General features: G+C 47.3%; 1 protein-coding gene across 4 annotated transcripts in view; it reads left to right on the top strand.

Moving 5' to 3' along the window:
• gmds (GDP-mannose 4,6-dehydratase) overlaps nt 1-25574 on the top strand; it is a 273238-nt gene that overhangs the window by 9137 nt on the left and 238527 nt on the right. Inside the window, exons 2-6 of one of the 4 annotated variants that reach the window (XM_052461429.1) lie at nt 2547-2624; nt 14021-14065; nt 17108-17195; nt 17541-17561; nt 20307-20416. In XM_052461429.1, the coding sequence (XP_052317389.1) occupies nt 2547-2624; nt 14021-14065; nt 17108-17195; nt 17541-17561; nt 20307-20416 (342 nt within the window). The remainder of the gene's footprint in view (nt 1-2546; nt 2625-14020; nt 14066-17107; nt 17196-17540; nt 17562-20306; nt 20417-25574) is intronic. The other 3 variants (XM_052461433.1, XM_052461436.1, XM_052461437.1) reach the window with 3 other exon arrangements.

Genomic DNA, 25574 nt, shown 5'->3' on the forward strand with positions numbered 1-25574 from the left:
CATCCCTGTGGAACGCTTTCGACACCTTGTAGTCCATGCCCTGACGAATTGAGGCTGTTCTGAGGGGAAAAGGGGGGTGCAACTCAATGTTAGGAAGGTGTTGCTAATGTTTTGTAGTCTCGGTGTATAACAAGCCATGGCCACCGGACACACTGTCCGTAGGAATGATCCATTTTTGTGAACGGGGTGGTGTATCTAATAAACTGTCCAGTGACTTTGTTTATTAATCCTAAATATTCCAATTGCAGTGTGTGTGTGTGGACTTCATAACTGCAATTATGAAAGAACACCATTAAGGAGGAGTTATGCATGCACTTGACTTGCAGTGGAATCCCAACTGCTACTGACCTTTGCTGCAGACAGACGTTAGTAGAGGTGTCCAAAGTGTTTTTTCTTCCTCCCTATGAATGACTAGCCTATGTCTGAATAAACCGTGTGTGTGTGTGTGTGTGTGTGTGTGTGTGTGTGTGTGTGTGTGTGTGTGTGTGTGTGTGTGTGGACTCCAGAAAAAAAAACAGTTCCATTTATGACCTAGACCCACATCCTGTTATTCACTACTAAAATGTCAACATCTATTTTTTTCATCACCTCTTTTTTTTCTCTCTCTCACTTGTTTTTTATGTGCCCAGTCAGGACACAGTGGAGCCTGTGTGAGGTAGAGAGTGGAAGAGGTGGGCTCAGTTTTGAGCTAACTGAGTCGCTGCTTGTTTTCTGAACATGCACCTGAACATTCCCCTTTTCCCCTCTATCTCTCCTTCCCCCATCTCCCTCAAAAGGTAGACCTTAGATGCCAACCCATTCCATAGTGCCAGGGTGTTGGACTGGGGGCACTGCCCAGTGTAGCCATTCTACCCTACACCACACTGGTCTTCTGTGTGTGGCTTAGAGTGGAGTGAAGGAGTGGTGGATGTGGCTTAGAGTGGAGTGAAGGGGGGTGGATGTGGCTTAGAGAGTGGAGTGAAGGGGTGGTGGATGTGGCTTAGAGAGTGGAGTGAATGGGTGGTGGATGTGGCTTAGTGAGTGGAGTGAAGGAGTGTGGATGTGGCTTAGTGAGTGGAGTGAAGGAGTGGTGGATGTGGCTTAGAGTGGAGTGAAGGGGTGGTGGATGTGGCTTAGAGTGGAGTGAAGGGGTGGTGGATGTGGCTTAGAGTGGAGTGAAGGGGTGGTGGATGTGGCTTAGAGAGTGGAGTGAATGGGTGGTGGATGTGGCTTAGTGAGTGGAGTGAAGGAGTGTGGATGTGGCTTAGAGTGGAGTGAAGGGGTGGTGGATGTGGCTTAGAGTGGAGTGAAGGGGTGGTGGATGTGGCTTAGAGTGGAGTGAAGGGGTGGTGGATGTGGCTTAGTGAGTGGAGTGAAGGAGTGTGGATGTGGCTTAGTGAGTGGAGTGAAGGGGTGGTGGATGTGGCTTAGAGAGTGGAGTGAAGGGGTGGTGGATGTGGCTTAGAGAGTGGAGTGAAGGGGTGGTGGCTTAGTGAGTGGAGTGAAGGAGTGTGGATGTGGCTTAGTGAGTGGAGTGGTGGATGTGGAGTGAAGGGGTGGTGGATGTGGCTTAGTGAGTGGAGTGAAGGGGTGTGGATGTGGCTTAGTGAGTGGAGTGGTGGATGTGGAGTGAAGGGGTGTGGATGTGGGTGAGTGGAGTGAAGGGGTGTGGATGTGGCTTAGTGAGTGGAGTGGTGGATGTGGAGTGAAGGGGTGTGGATGTGGCTTAGTGAGTGGAGTGGTGGATGTGGAGTGAAGGGGTGGTGGATGTGGCTTAGTGAGTGGAGTGAAGGGGTGTGGATGTGGCTTAGTGAGTGGAGTGGTGGATGTGGAGTGAAGGGGTGGTGGATGTGGCTTAGTGAGTGGAGTGAAGGGGTGTGGATGTGGCTTAGTGAGTGGAGTGGTGGATGTGGAGTGAAGGGGTGGTGGATGTATGTGGTTTAGAGAGAGGAGTGAAGGGATGGTGGATGTATGTGGGTTAGAGAGAGGAGTGAAGGGGTGGTGGATGTATATGGGTTAGAGAGAGGAGTGAAGGGGTGGTGGATGTATATGGGTTAGAGAGAGGAGTGAAGGGGTGGTGGATGTATATGGGTTAGAGAGAGGAGTGAAGGGGTGGTGGATGTATGTGGGTTAGAGAGAGGAGTGAAGGGGTGGTGGATGTATGTGGGTTAGAGAGAGGAGTGAAGGGGTGGTGGATGTATGTGGGTTAGAGAGAGGAGTGAAGGGGTGGTGGATGTATATGGGTTAGAGAGAGGAGTGAAGGGGTGGTGGATGTATGTGGGTTAGAGAGAGGAGTGAAGGGGTGGTGGATGTATGTGGGTTAGAGAGAGGAGTGAAGGGGTGGTGGATGTATGTGGGTTAGAGAGAGGAGTGAAGGGGTGGTGGATGTATGTGGGTTAGAGAGAGGAGTGAAGGGGTGGTGGATGTATGTGGGTTAGAGAGAGGAGTGAAGGGGTGGTGTGTTAGGGATGGTCTGGAGTTTAGCTGGGTGAGGTGATGCAGATGGGAACAAGGCTGCTAACAAAGCAGAGCTGTAACTGGCTCTTCTGTTGCTCCTGTCCACACAGGTTCTACAGTACAACAGGACTCTACCTATCACCACCCTGACCCACAGGCTCAGACCTCACCTGACCAAGCTCAGCTTGGTAAGCCCAGTCAGACCTTGTAGAAGTCAAACTGAACAGCTCCTGTTACCCAGCTTTTCCAGACTGGAAATGTACAGCGAGCCTATGCCTATAATGTTTAATATGGTTCAAGCTGTGTTTGTCAGGTGTGTGTATGTGTTTGACTATATAGTATAGTAAGATATTATGTCTCATGCCTTCCCACACTATGTCAGATTCAGTCTTTTACCATTATTACATCACATGTTACCAAATACAAATATAGATATCAACCTGGCCAGATTGTACGATTTGCTTCAATTTTGGCGTCAGGTTCTGCGATCGGCTCACGAGGATTCGTCAGCCGATGTAGGCTACGTCACCTGCTGTGGTGTATTTGACCTGCGCCCGCATCACCAGTGCAAATCTCTTATGCACAAGTGAAGTGAGTTCAGAAAAACTGAAAGTATGAATCTTAGTAGTTTTCACATAGCCTTCAAACTTTATATTTCTGAAATCAGAATCAAATAAACAAGATTATTAAGGAAATTATTCTTGCAAAGCATATACTCTAACTGTTTAAATCTAACTTGTATTCATCTGACTATTCACAACAAACATTATTGTGGACATACTCAGTGCTGGCCATGTTCCTATTGGCTAGTCACTGGGATCGGCTTGTAACACCAGCCATACTTCACGATAAAGGCTACACTTCTGACACTGGCAGATCTTTGTTGCAGACTACGACCGCCCGTAGTGGTACTGAATCAGCAGACCTAGACCATGTCAAACTGAACGAGCCAAGACGTAGTGGTACTGAATCAGCAGACCTAGACCCTGTCACACTGAACGAGCCAAGACGTAGTGGTACTGAATCAGCAGACCTAGACCCTGTCACACTGAACGAGCCAAGACGTAATGGTACTGAATCAGCAGACCTAGACCCTGTCACGCTGAACGAGCCAAGACGTAGTGGTACTGAATCAGCAGACCTAGACCCTGTCACACTGAACGAGCCAAGACGTAGTGGTACTGAATCAGCAGACCTAGACCTTGTCAAACTGAACGAGCCAAGACGTAGTGGTACTGAATCAGCAGACCTAGACCCTGTCACACTGAACGAGCCAAGACGTAGTGGTACTGAATCAGCAGACCTAGACCTTGTCAAACTGAACGAGCCAAGACGTAGTGGTACTGAATCAGCAGACCTAGACCCTGTCACACTGAACGAGCCAAGACGTAGTGGTACTGAATCAGCAGACCTAGACCCTGTCACACTGAATGAGCCAAGACGTAGTGGTACTGAATCAGCAGACCTAGACCCTGTCACACTGAATGAGCCAAGACGTGGTACTGAATCAGCAGACCTAGACCCTGTCACACTGAACGAGCCAAGACGTAGTGGTACTGAATCAGCAGACCTAGACCTTGTCAAACTGAACGAGCCAAGACGTAGTGGTACTGAATCAGCAGACCTAGACCCTGTCACACTGAACGAGCCAAGACGTAGTGGTACTGAATCAGCAGACCTAGACCCTGTCACACTGAATGAGCCAAGACGTAGTGGTACTGAATCAGCAGACCTAGACCCTGTCACACTGAATGAGCCAAGACGTGGTACTGAATCAGCAGACCTAGACCCTGTCACACTGAACGAGCCAAGACGTAATGGTACTGAATCAGCAGACCTAGACCCTGTCACGCTGAACGAGCCAAGACGTAGTGGTACTGAATCAGCAGACCTAGACCCTGTCACACTGAACGAGCCAAGACGTAGTGGTACTGAATCAGCAGACCTAGACCCTGTCACACTGAATGAGCCAAGACGTAGTGGTACTGAATCAGCAGACCTAGACCCTGTCACACTGAACGAGCCAAGACGTAGTGGTACTGAATCAGCAGACCTAGACCCTGTCACACTGAACGAGCCAAGACGTAGTGGTACTGAATCAGCAGACCTAGACCCTGTCACACTGAACGAGCCAAGACGTAGTGGTACTGAATCAGCAGACCTAGACCCTGTCACACTGAACGAGCCAAGACGTAATGGTACTGAATCAGCAGACCGAGACCTTGTCAAACTGAATGAGCCAAGACGTCCAACAATTGTTTACAACCTAAGAAATTCTGCACGAAGTAGAAATTGTCTGGGGCAGCAAAATCGTGGTATAAGACTAGACTCATCCAGTCTGTGTGGGCATTTATGCTGGGCATTCACTACACAATTTCTAAGATCTTGAACATGCTCACATTTCCTGATTTTCCTTGTTCCAAATCTTTCATTTCGTCCATCCTCAACCCCAGGACATTACACAGTGATTCCCTGGTTGATCCCGCCATGCTTTTCTCGGTTACCGTAGGCAAACATGTTTGATGCAAACCGCGAGCTGCTTTATTAGTGTGCACATTATTGTGTGCAGAAACATAAAAGAAGAGACTGGTGTGGAATGTGGACCTGCAAATGGTTGGACAGATGTGGATAATATGGACTTTCTATTCTACAGAGGAAATTGGAGGTTTACAGTGCCTTGCGAAAGTATTCGGCCCCCTTGAACTTTGCGACCTTTTGCCACATTTCAGGCTTCAAACATAAAGATATAAAACTGTATTTTTTGTGAAGAATCAACAACAAGTGGGACACAATCATGAAGTGGAACGACATTTATTGGATATTTCAAACTTTTTTAACAAATCAAAAACTGAAAAATTGGGCGTGTAAAATTATTCAGCCCCTTTACTTTCAGTGCAGCAAACTCTCTCCAGAAGTTCAGTGAGGATCTCTGAAGGATCAAATGTTGACCTAAATGACTAATGATGATAAATACAATCCACCTGTGTGTAATCAAGTCTCCGTATAAATGCACCTGCACTGTGATAGTCTCAGAGGTCCGCTAAAAGCGCAGAGACCATCATGAAGAACAAGGAACACACCAGGCAGGTCCGAGATACTGTTGTGAAGAAGTTTAAAGCCGGATTTGGATACAAAAAGATTTCCCAAGCTTTAAACATCCCAAGGAGCACTGTGCAAGCGATAATATTGAAATGGAAGGAGTATCAGATCACTGCAAATCTACCAAGACCTGGCCGCCCCTCTAAACTTTCAGCTCATACAAGGAGAAGACTGATCAGAGATGCAGCCAAGAGGCCCATGATCACTCTGGATGAACTGCAGAGATCTACAGCTGAGGTGGGAGACTGTCCATAGGACACCAATCAGTCGTATATTGCACAAATCTGGTCTTTATGGAAGAGTGGCAAGAAGAAAGCCATTTCTTAAAGATATCCATAAAAAGTGTTGTTTAAAGTTTGCCACAAGCCACCTGGGAGACACACCAAACATGTGGAAGAAGGTGCTCTGGTCAGATTAAACCAAAATTGAACTTTTTGGCAACAATGCAAAACGTTATGTTTGGCGTAAAAGCAACACAGCTCATCACCCTGAACACACCATCCCCACTGTCAAACATGGTGGTGGCAGCATCATGGTTTGGGCCTGCTTTTCTTCAGCAGGGACAGGGAAGATGGTTAAAATTGATGGGAAGATGGATGGATGGAGCCAAATACAGGACCATTCTGGAAGAAAACCTGATGGAGTCTGCAAAAGACCTGAGACTGGGACGGAGATTTGTCTTCCAACAAGACAATGATCCAAAACATAAAGCAAAATCTACAATGGAATGGTTAAAAAATAAACATATCCAGGTGTTAGAATGGCCAAGTCAAAGTCCAGACCTGAATCCAATCGAGAATCTGTGGAAAGAACTGAAAACTGCTGTTCACAAATGCTCTCCATCCAACCTCACTGAGCTCGAGCTGTTTTGCAGGGAGGAATGGGAAAAAAATTCAGTCTCTCGATGTGCAAAACTGATAGAGACATACCCCAAGCGACTTACAGCTGTAATCGCAGCAAAAGGTGGCGCTACAAAGTATTAACTTAAGGGGGCTGAATAATTTTGCACGCCCAATTTTTCAGTTTTTGATTTGTTAAAAAAGTTTGAAATATCCAATAAATGTCGTTCCACTTCATGATTGTGTCCCACTTGTTGTTGATTCTTCACAAAAAATACAGTTTTATATCTTTGTTTGAAGCCTGAAATGTGGCAAAAGGTCGCAACGTTCAAGGGGGCCGAATACTTTCGCAAGGCACTGTATATAAACCTTTTTAATATTGACAAGGCAGCTGTGTTCTCTCTACAGCTCCACCAATCTGTCTTCATCACCTCGGTCCACACAGTGCTTTCTGTTGTTACTCTCCTCTTTGGCATCATTGTATTGGTGCTCATTGGCTATTGGCAGAAGTCCTTGCCCAATCATGTCGTGGCACTGCTCATACTACAAGATGCACGACCAAATGATCGGGTCATCCGACAGAGGTCTGGAGAACGGAACAGTCATCATCGGTGAGTCCTTGACCAGCTCAAACTACCCGAGTCCCGACGTACTGATCCTAGTGCAAGTTTATTCAATTTCACCCTGATCATTAGAATTTGTCTGGGAAGACAAAATTGTGTAGTGTATGCCCGCATTAGTGAGCTGGTAGTAAGTTTAGGAATAGTTGAGATGTCACTTGACCTAGATATTCCTTCCTGAATCCTGAGCCATCCCATTCCCAGATCTTGGAAAGTAATTTCCGACCTCTCACATTCCTCTCTCCACCTATCGCTCCTATGGCATTCTCCCTCTGCACTCTCTCCTTTCATCCTCTTTCTCCCTTTTTCCCCTTTCTCTAATTCTCTCACTCTTTTTCTATTGCTCCTTTTTTGCTCTCTCTCCCTCTTTTTCTCTCTCTGTTTCTCTCTCTCCCTATCGCTCTCTGTCCCTAGACTCCCTGGCCCTCTCCTACTTTTCCCCCTCCAACAGAAAACAAAGAATAACAGTGTTATTTCATTTTTATTCTGCCCTTCAGTCTCTGTGATATATATCCCCCCTAACAGGGCAGTAGAATACTGAGGCCCTTGTCCCTGATGTGGAATCTCCATACAGGAATATACCATCTGGATATACCATCTCACACTCAGAGGGGGGTTCCCTAACACTGGTGGGGTCGTAAGGTTGCTACGATACCATAAATCTCCAGGCTAACTACTGTTCATAAATTGTGACTGGCCGAGGGCCGAAACATTTTGCTATTTGTCTTGTGATGGCCTTAGGACCTCAGGCTACTGTGATTGGTTGAGCTGCAGGGGTCAGAGAATGTTCTGGGGTGTGAGTTATAGATGACCACCTCAGTGCCAAAGCAAGGGGTCCATTCTGTGCTGTGTTCTCCGCTGGATGGCTTAGTATGAGTACAGGACAGGGAGGGGGAGGAAGGTGAGGACTTGAGAGGCCGGGTTCCGTCCCCCTCTCTCTCTGGTCAGCAATAAAATGGGCCTTTTCTTTGTTTTGGGGTATTACTCTGCTTAAAAAAAAACTTGTCTAGGAAAACAACACCGTGTTTTGATACACACTCACATCCTACAAACTCTCCTTCTTATTTTTTTGTGGGCATTTGATACACTGCCCCCCCCCCCCTCGTTCCAAAGACAGCGTTCAGTAATAGCCACACAAGGGGGACTGAGAGGTTGTCGGAATGCCAGGAATAATAATCATAAAGCGAAGAATCCGTGCACATCTCCTCTGTGATCCCTACTCCGTTGCTCGTAATCGCTCCTGATCGCCCCTCCAAGGCTGATTCTGCCTCAGAATCAGATTTATCTGGGGATCTGACAGGATTCAATAAAGAAAGAAAAAAAGGTTATATGTGGGAGCAGATCCTAAGGTCTAAATCTTCACATCATATTGGTGCTATATAGCCAAGCCAAGCTGGTTAAAGGTTCATGTAAAACATCTAATATTACACCCATCACTATAGTGTGAATCTGGCATCAGTCTCTTCCAGACATATATCTGCCTTGTGAGACTTTTATGGTAGCGAGTCTCGGGCTAAGCTAACCAAGTATGAGCTTATGTCCTTATAGGTGTTCACTTCTATATCCTGCTGCCATGAATATGAAATAGAAGTCAAGGTATTAATAAGAGAGGGTGTGTGTGTGAACAGTAGCTGTGTGTGTGTGGGGCCAGCAGGGCCATGTCTGTCACGCCCCACGTTGAGAAGTCATAAAGTGATGGATTTCCTGTGAGGACAGGAAGTGCCATCAGAGCTCCCTCACTGATTACAGAAACACATTGGAGTATGTCAAGTAGTTCTGCACGCGCTCAGTCAGTCGTTTGTTACAGTGAAATGCCTGGTTTGGGCTAAAGGATCGGGATAGTGTTCACTCCAAGAGAATACTGTATGCATATCGTGCTCATTTACTCTCTGTTTGAGTGTGTTTGTGTGTGTCTGTTATGGCTGTGATGATACCGGTATCGCAGTATGTTTTCCATGGCAAAAATGAAAGCAGATGAAGACTGAACTCTTTGGTCCTTTAAAAACCTGCTATATGTGAAATACTGTGTGCCTTAGCTGGGAAAATAAATACATGTGACTGGATGACAACATAATGTTTCAAACATTAGGGCTGCTTTCCTAAACAAGTTAAATCAGCTTTGTTTTCGATACTAACGAGTATCTGATACTGGTATTGTCCTGGACCTAGTCTATGTGTGTGAGCTTGTGCACTCTACACTACGTGTCCTGTGGTCTGTGATTGCAGGTTCATGTAAGTCTATCAGCTCTAATTGCAGCCCAGTGGTGTGTCTGGCAGTCTCTCTCTTTGGTCTAAAGAAAGCACATTAAAATGAGTTATTTATACACACTGACAAATAAGCACGCTCTGTACACACACGCACGCATCGCATGCCTAATATATATATACACACACACACACACACACACACACACACACACACACACACACACACACACACACACACACACACACACACACACACACACACACACACACACACACACACACACACACTATCCAGGGTGAGACCAAAACATTTATTCACATTCAAAATCCTATTTTCCCTAACCCTTAACCCTAAAACAAACCTCATTACAGCTGTCTCTGTACAGACATATTGTACATCTATTATTCTACATCCCCAATATATTTGACACTCATGCATAACTTAGATAAATGTAAAATAGCCTCTACTTGGAAAAGAGTCCAGTCACAAAGAGCCTGCAATAAAGCCTTGTTATTTCAATCTTAAGCCAGCAGGGGGAGCCATACTCGTTTTCTATGGAGCATCACTTATTTTTTTCATTTAACCTTTATTTAACTAGGCAAGTCAGTTCAGAACAAATTCTTATTTAGAATGACGGCCTACCCCAGGCAAACTGAGACGACGTTGAGCCAATTGTTCGCCTCCCTATGGGACTCCCAATCACGGCCAGATGTATTTTAGCCTGGATTTGAACCAGGGACTGTAGTGACGCCTCTTTCACTGAGATGCAGTGCCTTAGAATGCTGTGCCAATCGGGAGCTGGCTTATGTCTCTCCATCTTTCTATTTCTGCTCTGTCATGTTTTTCTCTCTCTCTCCCCCCTCCATCTCTTCTCGCTCTCTCTCTCTCTCCCCCTCCATCTCTTCTCTCTCTCTCTTTCTCTACTGAGGCATGGCCATGTTTATATAGTCATAACAAACACAATCACTGGGTCTTGCTAATGCATCACATTCTCCGATAGTACAACTGTATAACTAGACTGAGATGCTATCATTGTTGTTGGTAATCGGTAGTGGGATGTGGGCAATGGATAATACTGTACTGGAAGGAATCACGGGAGTTGGAATTGCTTACCAATGTAAGAGAAGCTTGATAAAATAATGTAGAATGTTTTGTCCATGCTTTCACTAATGGTCTGCACTAATTCAAATTCACGCACTATGCCTTCACTTTGACCATCGATGCCAAGTCAATGCTTTGGATCTAATGGTGGACTTAAAGGTGTTGCTGATGAGTTAACATAGCAAACATACTTCATACACATGGATTGGTTTGGCAAGCCTCTGCATTGGTCATTTGGCTAGTTAGGTAGTGTGTTGAATCTTTAGTTGGAACACACACACAAAGTCTATCTGGATTGTGGGCGTGTGTTGTCTAACTGCACTATCCTTTCCAGAAGTCCTCACAAGGATAGTAAAACAAGGAACATTTGGTGTGTGTGTGTGTGTGTGTGTAAAGGGAAACTCTTATTCAATTTCCTCTGTATCCCACTATTGGACAGTATAGTGTATAACACCTCATCAGGTTCAGGTCTGTACTATGTAACTGTGGTCCTGGACTGGAACAGGAGGATTCCTCCTAAATTACACCCTAGTCCATATATATTGCACTGCTTTTGACCAGGGTCCATATGGCTCTGGTCAAAGGTATGTATGTAGGGAATAGGTTGTCATTTCTGACGCAACCCTGCCAGAGGACCGTGGGAAGTACATCTGGCAGCACTGCTCTCCCCCTGGGCTAGACTCTGCTCAGCATTCACTTGTATTGTCTCCTTGTCACTATGTGTGGCGTGGCATACACCTGGGGCTTGTGATTGGCTGGCTGGTTTGGGGTATACAGTATGTCACTGGACCTGTCTGATACGGTCCTTCTGTAGCTCAGTTGGTAGAGCATGGCGCTTGTAACGCCAGGGTAGTGGGTTCGATTCCCGGGACCACCCATACGTAGAATGTATGCACACATGACTGTAAGTCGCTTTGGATAAAAGTGTCTGCTAAATGGCATATATTATTATTATATTATGATACAGGTTTGCTGTACATGACTCACGCCCCCTTCAGGTGTATCTCACACACTGCACCCTGAGAACAGAATGTATCGTTCGTTATTCACTAATCAGACTCCCACAGATGCATATGTTGTTCACTTAGTTTCCCATCCAGAGGGAAAGATAGCAGTAAGTATGGTTACTGCACACAATAATACGATTATTGTGGATAGTCCGATTTAATATAATAGCTTGTTTAAAAACATGCTTTGCAAGAAGCACGATTTCTCTAATAATCCTGTTTACATGGACACATCTGGTCCTTCTGTAGCTCAGTTGGTAGAGCATGGCGCTTGTAACGCCAGGGTAGTGGGTTCGATCCCCGGGACCACCCATACGTAGAATGTATGCACACATGACTGTAAGTCGCTTTGGATAAAAGCGTCTGCTAAATGGCATATATTATTATTATTATTATATATTATAAATCAGGCTACCTGTTGAGATTTAGATAAATGCAGAAAATGGCCAATCAAAATAACATAAGAGGGAGGCTCGCGCTACTGGTGCACGGCACATGGCCATATCACAGACGCTGCTGGAACACAGATTACGCTGTTTACATGTCCTAATAATTCTAAAGATTGCTCAGAAAACCAGATGTTTTAATCGGCGTGTATAGACAAGCAGAGTTGTTTTTACATGACTATTGCCATAATTAGTTTAATATCGAATTATTAGTGTGCATGTAAACATACTCAGTGACAGATAGATCAGTCAGATCCTCCAATCCCTTGACCCCTGACCCAACTGTCACCTCTCTGACCAATGGAATTTGTGTTTGATCTAGTTGCTGAAGAGCTGTCTGATTATGGTGTTTTGGCCCAAAATGAGATCGGGGGGGGGGGGGCTTTTTTTGGTCTAGAGAGGGCCTCACTGGGAGCACTGGGTGTGCTGTTCAGATAGTGTGTGCATGCATCTGCCCACCTCCCCTGGCTCCCCATAACAGGAAACCGAGCGGTGAGGCCAGGGTTTATGGACTAAAACGGCCTCAAAAGAGCCTCTTGTTTTCAAACATTAAACCAACTCTTCATGTTTTTTTTCCCGTAATTCATTTGGCACGTTGATGTTTGACACTGGCACAGGGTCAGGAAAACATGACAGGGCATTGAATGGCACGGGGTCAGGAAAACATGACAGGACCCGGGGGACAGGGCATTGAATGGCACAGGGTCAGGAAAACATGACAGGACCCGGGGGACAGGGCATTGAATGGCACAGGGTCAGGAAAACATGACAGGACCTGGGGGACAGGGCATTGAATGGCACAGGGTCAGGGAAACATGACAGGACCCGGGGGACAGGGCATTGAATGGCACAGGGTCAGGGAAACATGACAGGACCCGGGGGACAGGGCATTGAATGGCACAGGGTCAGGTGAAACATGACAGGACCCGGGGGACAGGGCATTGAATGGCACAGGGTCAGGAAAACATGACAGGACCTGGGGGACAGGGCATTGAATGGCACAGGGTCAGGAAAACATGATAGGACCCGGGGGACAGGGCATTGAATGGCGCAGGGTTATGGAATAGGGTGCCCAAATGGCACCCAACCTATCTCTGGGTACCAACTACCAAGTCAGGCTGTGCTTAGTCAGGCTTCAGTGCCACCTTCCATAGAGCTAGACCCAGAACCAAAGAGCCAGAGCCCCCTCCTGAACCACAGTGAATACACCTGAACCACAGTGAATACACCTGAACCCACCTGAACCACAGTGTACCACAGTGAACCCACCTGAACCACAGTGTACCACAGTGAACCCACCTGAACCACAGTGAACCCACCTGAACCACAGTGAACCCACCTGGACCACAGTGAACCCACCTGGACCACAGTGAACCCACCTGGACCACAGTGAACCACTGTGAACCCACCTGGACCACAGTGAACCCACCTGAACCACAGTGAACTCACCTTGCCAAAGCAGGGGCCTAATAGAGCTGATCCTTCATACTGTGGTGACCACTGATTCCACCTGAACTACACTGAACTCCATCCTATGATACTGGTCTATTCTGAACTGTGGTAGACGGCCCATAATGAGTGAGGTTTCATACTGATCTCTTCTGACAGTGCTTAGCTGCACTAACCTAACCATGATACACAATGAGCTACACATCCCTCTGACTTGAGTGGTGGACCATAGAAATAGAATGAATAAAATGGTCTTGAAACCTCTGACCTTGGCAATTTTGGCTGATAAATTAATTTGAATTATATTTGGTTGGTGTGCTATGTTTATATCCTTAGCTCACAGCTCCCATGGAGTCTATACCGAGACTGGGGCCTCGTGATGGTTGTTGTCATTAGTAGTTGGAAAGACAGCACAAACTGATCTGGGACCAGTTTACTCCAACATTGCTTAGCCTTGGTTGGTAGACTGAAATCTACTTCTCTTCCAACTTTCTTCCTCACATGTTCCCCTCTGGTCTGGATGGCCAGAGGTCTGTGGCCAAATCACCCCCAGACCTGGAGAGGAAGTGTTGGGGGGTGGGGTTGTGTGTGGGTACGGTTGTGTGTGGGTAGGTGGAGGAGACTGGGATGGAGGTTAGGGAGAGGGAATGCCATGACTGGTTTGGAATGTTCCAGAATGTGCAGTCTGAGGGGGAGAAGAGAAGTTAGGCTACATGGGTACAAGACCTTATTGAATGGGTGAAAACACTCCAACACACACAGTCCATGCATGTGTTGCTCTCTAACAGACCTGTGTGTTTTGTCTGTGTTTCAGGATGGCTCCTACCTGGCTGAGTTCCTGCTGGAGAAGGGCTATGAGGTGAGAGAGACTCCCAGGGAGAGGCTCCCAGAATGGGATACACACCCTGCCTCTCTCTTCTGTGCCTCATATACACACACATTCCCTAGATAAGCTCTATCCGAGCTGCCGAGAGAAGACTGACAGGCAGACTCACACCTCAGTCACATCAGATATATATATTTTTTAAATTGAACCTTTATTTAACGAGGCAAGTTAATTTGAACTTTTAACAAGGCACACGTGTTCATTTAAATGAAGCACTATTCTCTCCAATCTCAAAAACATTTGTGAAAGTAGGCTCAGTGCCGTTATCTTCACTAGGGAGGGTGCCGGACTATTGAAAACGGAGGTGCCAGTAATTGTGACACCTATTTTTTTATTCGATTTTGTTTTATTAACTTGTTAAACAACATTGCTTTCTCTGAGCAATTGTCTTAGTATATTTTTTTGGAGCATGCAATAATATAGCTCAGTATTTGTATGATTTATTTTATACAGTATTTTTTGCTCATCTTTATCGAGGGTGCCAATCATTTTGGACCTGCTTGTAACCTTTGTAACCTCTGTGTGACACTGGCTCTGTTAACCTCTGACCTTTAACCTCGGGGTCAGACCACTAACCAGGAAATGGCTGTTATTATATGGCCAGGAGCGAGGTCATTCATCACTTTCACCTGCTGCTGTTACACACTGTTCTCAGGAGCATAGCTCCATCAACGTCAACATGGCCTTTTGGTCACACAGTTTTACAGGGGGCTGCTGACTGAATAGGAGTACGTAGCTAAAACTCTTGCTATGTGACTTCTGTGACTTGTTAAAAGTAATTTACATCAGACACAAACATACCCACACTCTCTGTGCTAGCTCTGGATCTGTTTTCTCTGCAGTAGCTGAATGATTTCCCCTGGATGGTGAGCAGCATCCCCCCGCCCCACACTTTTACATATTTTATTTAGCAGATGCTTTTATCCAGAGTGAAATTGAATTAGTACATTTAACAAAGGTCGGTAAAACAACCACGTATCACCATCATTGCACGTAAAGCCTTCTTCAAAATAGCCGATATCTTCACAATCGGGGGATGATCGAGGCGCAGGCAGGAAGTGGAGAGTGAATAAAGGAAGTGAGGTCCGGGCACGATGTCTTCTCAGTAATGTGCTCCCAGTCATACCTGCCCTGCTCTTGTGGAACCAGCCCAGAGTGGACAGGAAGTGTCTTCAGGCACCACAGGAAGTGGCTCTGCTCCAGGCTCCAGACTGGGGACTCGTTGCGAGGGGGGATGATAGAGAGACGGACAGGCAGGCAGGAAGTGGAGAGTGAATAAAGGAAGTGTAGTCAGGGCACAATGTCGTCTTAGCTGGGGAACTGGGGAGCACATTACTATCTCTTCACAACAGAGCTTCCTATGCATCCCCAGAACTCCCCCAAAACCACCTCCCTACTCCCTCACATGTAGATTGGGAGATGGGGAAGGAGAATGTTTGGAGATTGGAATGAATCCAATCTATCTCCTAGAGTCAGGGGTTGGAACCAAAATTATTTTTCAATGGTTTCGTTCTGAACAGAACTTTTTTTTTCTTTTTTTTTTCGTTCCACTTTTCTGACCAGCAAAATAAAGTTTGATCCTCTAAACAAGGTGTATTTAGTTTCTTTCTGTTCCTTTTTTAACCTGTGAAATCATGTGTTTTACATTTAGCTCATTAAATGACTTCACCAATCAGTGCGGATAGAGCAGGCAAGCAAGTTGTTTACATGCGTGATGGACAGACAAGTGTAGCCTATGGCACAAGATGCGACAAAAATGTTGCAGGTGGGGAGAAAGCTAGAGAGGATTGAGGAGGAGGCTTGAAACGCTGGACATCTTGTTACGACATTATATGAATTAGGTCTACAGAATTATACCGAGGAGGAGTGGCTTCTATGGAGGAACTTTGAATGATCTTTGAGCTAGCAAGCCAACAAGCTTGTGTGTGCAAAGCGGCACCAGAATAAAAAACACATCTTACCTTTCTTGCATTAAATCAATCCAACATGAAACGTGATAACTAGGGCGATGGTATCCTTAACTAGCATTGAAAAAGTTCATCCCTTCTTCTCTAGCTAATAAAAAATATCTCCCTATCTTCTGAATCAAGCTTGTAACGTCAGTACAGTAGCCTATGGTAACGTCAGTACAGTAGCCTATGGTAACGTCAGTACAGTAGCCTATGGTAACGTCAGTACAGTAGCCTATGGTAACGTCAGTACAGTAGCCTATGGTAACGTCAGTGCAGTAGCCTATGGTAACGTCAGTGCAGTAGCCTATGGTAACGTCAGTGCAGTAGCCTATGGTAACGTCAGTGCAGTAGCCTATGGTAACGTCAGTGCAGTAGCCTATGGTAACGTCAGTGCAGTAGCCTATGGTAACGTCAGTGCAGTAGCCTATGGTAACGTCAGTACAGTAGCCTATGGTAACGTCAGTGCAGTAGCCTATGGTAACGTCAGTGCAGTAGCCTATGGTAACGTCAGTGCAGTAGCCTATGGTAACGTCAGTGCAGTAGCCTATGGTAACGTCAGTGCAGTAGCCTATGGTAACGCCAGTGCAGTAGCCTATGGTAACGCCAGTGCAGTAGCCTATGGTAACGCCAGTGCAGTAGCCTATGGTAACGCCAGTGCAGTAGCCTATGGTAACGCCAGTGCAGTAGCCTATGGTAACGTCAGTGCAGTAGCCTATGGTAACGTCAGTGCAGTAGCCTATGGTAACGTCAGTGCAGTAGCCTATGGTAACGTCAGTGCAGTAGCCTATGGTAACGTCAGTGCAGTAGCCTATGGTAACGTCAGTGCAGTAGCCTATGGTAACGTCAGTGCAGTAGCCTATGGTAACGTCAGTGCAGTAGCCTATGGTAACGTCAGTACAGTAGCCTATGGTAACGTCAGTGCAGTAGCCTATGGTTCAGAGGGGGGAGGGGCAGGTAGCCTAAACACACGCTTGCAAAGATTTTGAATCATTTTGTTTATGTCTGTGTAAAGCTGTGTGTATTGTGTATGTGTTGACTGTGTAGTGTGTATTCCCCCCTGCAGGTTCATGGTATCCTGCGAAGATCCAGCTCTTTCAACACTGGTCGTATTGAGCACCTGTACCAGAACCCCCAGACACACACTGAGGGAAGTAAGTACTGACCTTCAACCTTCTGACCTTCAACTCTTCTTTAGTTAGTTACAGTTCAGCTGGAGCTTTAAAGTTACTCTCTTTATATACTCATACAGTACTGTTCTTATAAAAACAATACAAATGATTTCGTAGTATAAGGTATTGTTAAGTTCACAATTAAGTTGGGGTAAGCCTAGCGAACTTGGAAAATATGAACCATACTAAAAACGTTGCCAAACTAAAATGCCCAGTTTTATTTTTGCTACTTAGATGTGCAGTGATAAAATGATAACAGCATTACTGTAAGTTTGTTGAGCTCCTCTAACTTATCTACATCTAACTCGTTATCATTATTATCACCAGAGGATGGAACTACAGGTGGCCGTAAGTGTCATTTTACAATTAATCAAACATCAGGTTATCTGAAATGGGAAAATGGGTGTCTTCTGAACAGTAGCCTCCACTATTGCTACTCTGATTATACCAATCTCTTTAGTTGGTCTTTTTGGTGTTGATGCTGTCTCATTCACTGTAATACTGAAAAAAAAACTAATAGTAAATTAAATGTAATGGTGAAAAATGCCATCTCTGTGTTTGGCATAATAGTCACGTTAACATCAAAAAACCAGACATTGAATTTTGCTCTATAGCGCCAGTCGTATATGTATGCCTTAAGGTGAAGGGGTGTTTTACTCTCTGAGATCTCTCTTACAAGCTTTCAGATTTCAGTTTTCAAATTCTCAGAACACTCGGACAGAGAGATGTGATTGGTGAGACCTGACAGCCATTGATGATGTCACTATTAGCCATTTTATCTTCAGGCACTGGAGCAAACAATTCAATGTGCCTTTTAAATCACCCTCTCTGTCACGACTGTGCTCTTTTTTCCCCAATTTGTTTTCATTGATTTGACTTACGAACTATGAACTCAAACTCCAATCTCCTTACTGTGTATTATCATTATAAACCGTATCTATTACAGTGGAGCAAAAAAGTATTTAGTCAGCCACTAATTGTGCAAGTTCTCCCAATTAAAAAGATGAGAGGCCTGTAATTTTCATCATAGGTACACTTCAACTATGACAGACAAAATGAGGGAAAAAAATCCAGAAAATAACATTGTAGGATTTGTAATGAATTTATTTGCAAATTATGGTGGAAAATAAGTATCTGGTCACCTACAAACAAGCAAGATTTCTGGCTCTCACAGACCTGTAACTTCTTCTTTAAGAGGCTCCTCTGTCCTCTACTCGTTACCTGTATTAATGGCACCTGTTTGAATTTATCAGTATAAAAGACACATGTCCACAACCTCAAACAGTCACACACCAAACTCCACTATGGCCAAGACCAAAGAGCTGTCAAAGGACACCAGAAACAAAATTATAGACCTGCACCAGGCTGGGAAGACTGAATCTGCAATAGGTAAGCAGCTTGGTTTGAAGACATCAACTGTGGGAGCCATTTATTAGGAAATGGAAGACATACAAGACCACTGATAATCTCCCTCGATCTGGGGCTCCACGCAAGATAATCTCCCTCGATCTGGGGCTCCACGCATGATCTCACCCCGTGGGGTCAAAATGATCACAAGAACGGTGAGCAAAAATCCCAGAACCCCTCGGGGGGACCAAGTGAATGACCCGCAGAGAGCTCGGACCAAAGTAACAAAGCCTACCCTCAGTAACACACTACGCCAGGGACTCAAATCCTGCAGTGCCAGACGTGTCCCCCTGCTTAAGCTAGTACATGTCCAGGCCCGTCTGAAGTTTGCTAGAGAGCATCTGCATGATCCAGAAGAAGATTGGGAGAATGTCATATGGTCAGATGAAACCAAAATAGGACTTTTTGGTAAAAACTCAAGTCGTCGTGTTTGGAGGACAAAGAATGCCGAGTTGCATCCAAAGAACACCATACCTACTCTGAAGCATGGGGGTGGAAACATCATGCTTTGGGGCTGTTTTTTTTGCAAAGGGACCAGGACGACTGATCCGCGTAAAGGAAAGAACGAATGGGGCCATGTATCGTGAGATTTTGAGTGAAAATCTCCTTCCATCAGCAAGGGCATTGAAGATGAAACGTGGCTGGGTCTTTCAGCATGACAATGATCCCAAACACACCGCCCGGGCAATGAAGGAGTGGCTTCGTAAGAAGCATTTCAAGGTCCTGGAGTGGCCTCGCCAGTCTCCAGATCTCAACCCCATAGAAAAATATTTGGAGGGAGTTGAAAGTCTGTGTTGCCCAGCAACAGCCCCAAAACATCACTGCTCTAGAGGAGATCTGCATGGAGGAATGGGCCAAAATACCAGCAACAGTGTGTGAAAACCTTGTGAAGACTTACAGAAAACGTTTGACCTCTGTCATTGCCAACAAAGGGTATATAACAAAGTATTGAGATAAACTTTTGTTATTGACCAAATACTTATTTTCCACCATAATTTGCAAAGTAATTCATAAACAATCCTACAATGTGATTTTCTGGATTTTTTTTCCTCATTTCGTCTGTCATAGTTCAAGTGTACCTTTGATGAAAATTGCAGGCCTCATCTTTTTAAGTGGGAGAACTTGCACAAATGGTGGCTGACTAAATACTTTTTTGCCCCACTTTATGTGATTCTGATCATCATTGCCCAGATGAGGCAAAACTCCATTGAGAAGTGATTCACTGAATCCAGTGCTTGAATCCAGTCAACTGACAAGATTCACTCAACTTTACGGGAACAGAAAACCCCAAAGGCCACCCACCCAAATGATCTTCCCGTTAACGTAGTATCATCTACTCAAACTGTACGTCTGTTTTAGGTAGTGTGATGTCGAGCTTTTCAACAGGTGTGGGTCAGTTCTTTCCAGGTTTTGCTTTTGATCAGTAATGATCTGTAATAGTTGTTATAAGCTATCATTGTCTTCTGACAGGTGCCCTCACCCTGACATAACACAATGAATATATAACTTATCCTGTGGTGTTGGTGAGCTCTTTATGGTACCTGGGTGAGGTGTATACTTATTATTGCCCTTAGTAAGAGTGTGTGTGTGTGTGTGTGTGTGTGTGTGTGTGTGTGTGTGTGTGTGTGTGTGTGTGTGTGTGTGTGTGTGTGTGTGTGTGTGTGTGTGTGTGTGTGTGTTTCTCAGACATGAAGCTACACTATGGGGACCTGACAGACAGCACTTGCCTGGTGAAGATCATCAACCAGGTCAAACCTACAGAAATCTACAACCTGGGAGCCCAGAGCCACGTCAAGGTAGGACATCTACTTCCACAATGCTTTACATTAGACTTTATTCACACCATGGACATGATAGTTCTTAATCCAGGCTAGCTCGGGGCGACAGGGTAGCCTAGTGGTTAGAGCGTTGGACTAGTAACCGGAAGGTTGCAAGTTCAAACCCCCGAGCTGACAAGGTACAAATCTGTCGTTCTGCCCCTGAACAGGCAGTTAACACAGTGTTCCTAGGCCGTCATTGAAAATAAGAATTTGTTCTTAACTGACTTGCCTGGTTAAATAAAGGTAAAATAAAAAATGTGCTCCACTCTAGTGCTAAAACTTTCCTCACATTTATTCGAGCAAAGGGAAAATAGCCTTGACTTTTGGCGTAATGAGTTTGAATTCCCAATGTGAATGTTTTTTTTAATACTTTTATTTGTATTTTTTCCATTTGTATTGACTGCTATGTGGGTCATAATATTGTTGAACTAGAAACCCAAGCTGAAACATGGTAATCGGGGCTGTAAATCTGGAGAGGATATTGGGGTTGATGAGGCAGGATGTAGTGGTTCTTGTGCGTGTGTTTGTCTGTGCGTGTGGCACAATGTCCCTTTTGTTGGAGATCTCCTCCAGTGGATCCCAGGAGAAACCTGTGTAACGCCTACACCTCCTGTACTGCCCCTGCAGACTCTGGGATCTGAACAACACAAAGAACCGCATTCTGTGTGTGTGTGTGTGTGTGTGTGTGTGTGTGTGTGTGTGTGTGTGTGTGTGTGTGTGTGTGTGTGTGTGTGTGTGTGTGTGTGTGTGTGTGTGTGTGTGTGTGTGTGTGTGTGTGTGTGTGTGTGTGTGTGTGTGTGTGGTGCATGTTTGAGAGAGAGAGACCATGACTTTGCTCTAAACCACCTATGTGGATGATCCTTCCTGGACCCAACATGGACACATACATACAGAGTAGTTTCTGTATTTCTTTGTTTGTTCACTAGTGAGCCTATGCCATCCCAGACTCCTGAGTCGCTGGCTGGCTAATAGACAAGCCCTCTGGATTACTAGCAGGAAACCATAGTGACGTTTCCAGTCTCACCAGAGAGGAAAAGATCATTCACAGGAGCTACTCATCTCTCTACCTCACTTCCTCTCTCTGTGTCAGAGCATTGTATTTTGTTATTTCCAGGGAAACCCGGAATAGTTAGCCCTGTGTGAGTCAGTCTATGAAATCTCTATATTTTTGTGCGCTCTGTGTTTTCGTGTGAGTTAGTCTGAGTGGGTGCTTGTTTCCTCAGAGAGTCATTAAGAACAGTACTGCTAGGAGGGAGTAGTTAGGGAATTGTGGACGGACACTGGAGGGCTAGGGACCCAGCCAGCTGCAACATCAAAAGACAATCACTAAAGAAACGCAGCAAACATAAGGGTTTTCATTAAGATACTTATCCCTATCTACCATAACAGGGCTTTGTGGGGCGGCAGCGTAGCCTAGTGGTTAGAGCATTGGACTAGTAACCGGAAGGTTGCGAGTTCAAACCCCCGAGCTGACAAGGTACAAATCTGTCGTTCTGCCCCTGAACAGGCAGTTAACCCACTGTTCCTAGGCCGTCATTGAAAATAAGAATGTATTCTTAACTGACTTGCCTGGTTAAATAAAGGTAAAAAAATAAAATAAAAAAATAAATGAATAATATATAAAATCTGTATTTAAAATATATTAGTTGGAATCTTCCCTTTTGAAATATGCATTACCAGTGTGACTACAGGTGTCGACAGGGGCTATAATGATGGTAATAAAATGATAATAAATGTTATATCAATCTTAAATACCGGCTTAGGGGATGAATAGTTTGGAAACTTGTCTTTTGAAATATGCATGATGCTGTGTGAATGCAGGTGTGAATAGGGTGTTGATATGAATGGTTAAAACATCAGTCTGAACACCGTTTCATTGTTTTCTCTCACTGAGGCGCTCTGTCAGGTACAGAGAAGGAACAAAAGCCCAAAGGTGTCTGTCTAAAACAGCCAATCACCTGTAAAACAGCCAATCACATGCAGCTGTCAGGGGAGAGTGGTGGTAGTATGGAGCTGAATTATTAACACTGACTGAGGAGGGGACAAGGAGGGGATGACGAGAGAGGGAGCGACACGGAGGGGATGACGAGAGAGGGAGCGACACGGAGGGGGTGACGAGAGAGGGAGGGCCACGGAGGGGGTGACGAGAGAGGGAGGGCCACGGAGGGGGTGGCGAGAGAGGGAGCGACACGGAGGGGGTGACGAGAGAGGGAGGGCCACGGAGGGGGTGGCGAGAGAGGGAGGGACACGGAGGGGTGGCGAGAGAGGGAGGGACACGGAGGGGGTGACGAGAGAGGGAGCGACACGGAGGGGGTGATGAGAGAGGGAGGGCCACGGAGGGGTGACGAGAGAGGAGAGGACACGGAGGGGGTGACGAGAGAGGGAGCGACACGGAGGGGGTGACGAGAGAGGAGGGCCACGGAGGGGGTGACGAGAGAGGGAGGGCCACGGAGGGGGTGACGAGAGAGGGAGGGCCACGGAGGGGGTGGCGAGAGAGGGAGGGCCACGGAGGGGTGGCGAGAGAGGGAGGGCCACGGAGGGGTGGCGAGAGAGGGAGGGACACGGAGGGGTGGCGAGAGAGGGAGGGTCACGGAGGGGCTGGCGAGAGAGGGAGGGACACGGAGGGGGTGGCGAGAGAGGGAGGGTCACGGAGGGGCTGGCGAGAGAGGGAGGGACACGGAGGGGGTGGCGAGAGAGGGAGCGACAAGTTGGGGGTGACGAGAGAGGGAGGGACACGGAGGGGGTGGAGAGAAAGAGAGGGACACTGAGGGGGTGGAGAGAGAGGGAGGGACACGGACGGGGTGACGAGAGAGGGAGCGACACGGAGGGGGTGACGAGAGAGGGAGGGCCACGGAGGGGGTGACGAGAGAGGGAGCGACACGGAGGGGGTGACGAGAGAGGGAGGGACAAGGAGGGGATGACGAGAGAGGGAGCGACACGGAGGGGGTGACGAGAGAGGGAGCGACACGGAGGGGGTGACGAGAGAGGGAGGGCCACGGAGGGGGTGGCGAGAGAGGGAGGGCCACGGAGGGGTGGCGAGAGAGGGAGGGACACGGAGGGGTGGCGAGAGGAGAGAGGGAGGGTCACGGAGGGGCTGGCGAGAGAGGGAGGGACACGGAGGGGTGGCGAGAGAAGGAGGGACACGGAGGGGCTGGCGAGAGAGGGAGGGACATGGAGGGGGTGGCGAGAGAGGGAGCGACAAGTTGGGGGTGACGAGAGAGGGAGGGACACGGAGGGGGTGGAGAGAAAGAGAGGGACACGGAGGGGGTGGAGAGAGAGGGAGGGACACGGACGGGGTGGAGAGAGCGGGAGGGACACGGAGGGGGTGGCGAGAGAGGGAGGTACATGGAGGGGGTGACGAGGGAGGGGGTGACGAGAGAGGGAGCGACACGGAGGGGGTGACACGGAGGGGGTGACGAGAGAGGGAGCGACACGGAGGGGGTGACGAGAGAGGGAGCGACACGGAGGGGGTGACGAGAGAGGGAGCGACACGGAGGGGGTGACGAGAGAGGGAGCGACACGGAGGGGTGGCGAGAGAGGGAGGTACATGGAGGGGGTGACGAGGGAGGGGGTGACGAGAGAGGGAGCGACACGGAGGGGGTGACGAGAGAGGGAGCGACACGGAGGGGGTGACGAGAGAGGGAGCGACACGGAGGGGTGACGAGAGAGGGAGCGACACGGAGGGGTGGCGAGAGAGGGAGCGACACGGAGGGGTGGCGAGAGAGGGAGCGACACGGAGGGGGTGGAGAGAGAGGGAGGGACACGGACGGGGTGGAGAGAGCGGGAGGGACACGGAGGGGGTGGCGAGAGAGGGAGGTACATGGAGGGGGTGACGAGGGGGGGGGGTGACGAGAGAGGGAGCGACACGGAGGGGGTGACGAGAGAGGGAGCGACACGGAGGGGGTGACGAGAGAGGGAGCGACACGGAGGGGGTGACGAGAGAGGGAGCGACACGGAGGGGTGGCGAGAGAGGGAGGTACATGGAGGGGGTGACGAGGGAGGGGGTGACGAGAGAGGGAGCGACACGGAGGGGGTGACGAGAGAGGGAGCGACACGGAGGGGGTGACGAGAGAGGGAGCGACACGGAGGGGGTGACGAGAGAGGGAGCGACACGGAGGGGTGACGAGAGAGGGAGCGACACGGAGGGGTGGCGAGAGAGGGAGCGACACGGAGGGGTGGCGAGAGAGGGAGCGACACGGAGGGGTGGCGAGAGAGGGAGCGACACGGAGGGGGTGGCGAGAGGGGGAGCGACACGGAGGGGGTGACGAGAGAGGGAGGGGGTGACGAGAGAGGGAGGGACAGGCGAGAGAGGGAGGGACACGGAAGGGGTGGAGAGAGAGGGTGGGACACGGAAGGGGTGGCGAGAGAGGGAGCGACACGGAGGGGGTGGCGAGTGTCAGTGTGTGATGGGTTTCCGCTCCAGTGAGGGTACAGTATGTGGTGTATCGGGCCAGCCTCACGTTCAGTCAGCTAAGATAAGCAGCAGCTCATACTACAGAAAATAAAGTGCTTAAAACATCCTCTTTTATCAGCATCCTTCTTCTCTTCTCTGCTCCTTTTATCCCTTGTTCTTTTTTCTTCTTCCCACATCCGGCTTGACTGTACAGTAGCTCCCACGCCAGTGGTTTACTGAAGGCTGGGTTTACCGCGCCTGTTTTTCTCAAATCTGGGAGGGCTTGTAAAAAGCCTTGACTGTTGTTGGTTTTGTTTGTCTTTGTAGTTGTATTTCTTATGGATCCCCATTATCAATCTTCCTGGGGTCCAGCAAAATGAAGGCAGTTATACATTTAAAACATTACAATACATTCACAACATATTTCACATGACTAGTGAGTAGTCATATTTTTTAATGTGACGTCTGTGTTGGTAAAAGTAGTTGATTTAATAGTACCAAGTTGCATTGTTTGTGATTCTGTGTGGACTTTATAATGAATCCATTGCTTTGGGATTCCCGGTGCGGTGAGGAGAGGATTTGCCCTGGCTATTACCTGTGGTTTGGGAAGTCATTGCCTATTTGCTTTTGTTTTGTTCTTGAAGGCATCCTAAAATGCACCCTAGGGAGTAGACCTGGAGGAGACAGTAGGGTTTAAGAGCCAAACAACCTCGTTGTTTAACCACAGAGAAACAGTTATTT

Source organism: Oncorhynchus keta, chromosome 1, assembly GCF_023373465.1.
Source record: "Oncorhynchus keta strain PuntledgeMale-10-30-2019 chromosome 1, Oket_V2, whole genome shotgun sequence".
Classification (NCBI taxonomy): Eukaryota; Metazoa; Chordata; class Actinopteri; order Salmoniformes; family Salmonidae; genus Oncorhynchus; species Oncorhynchus keta.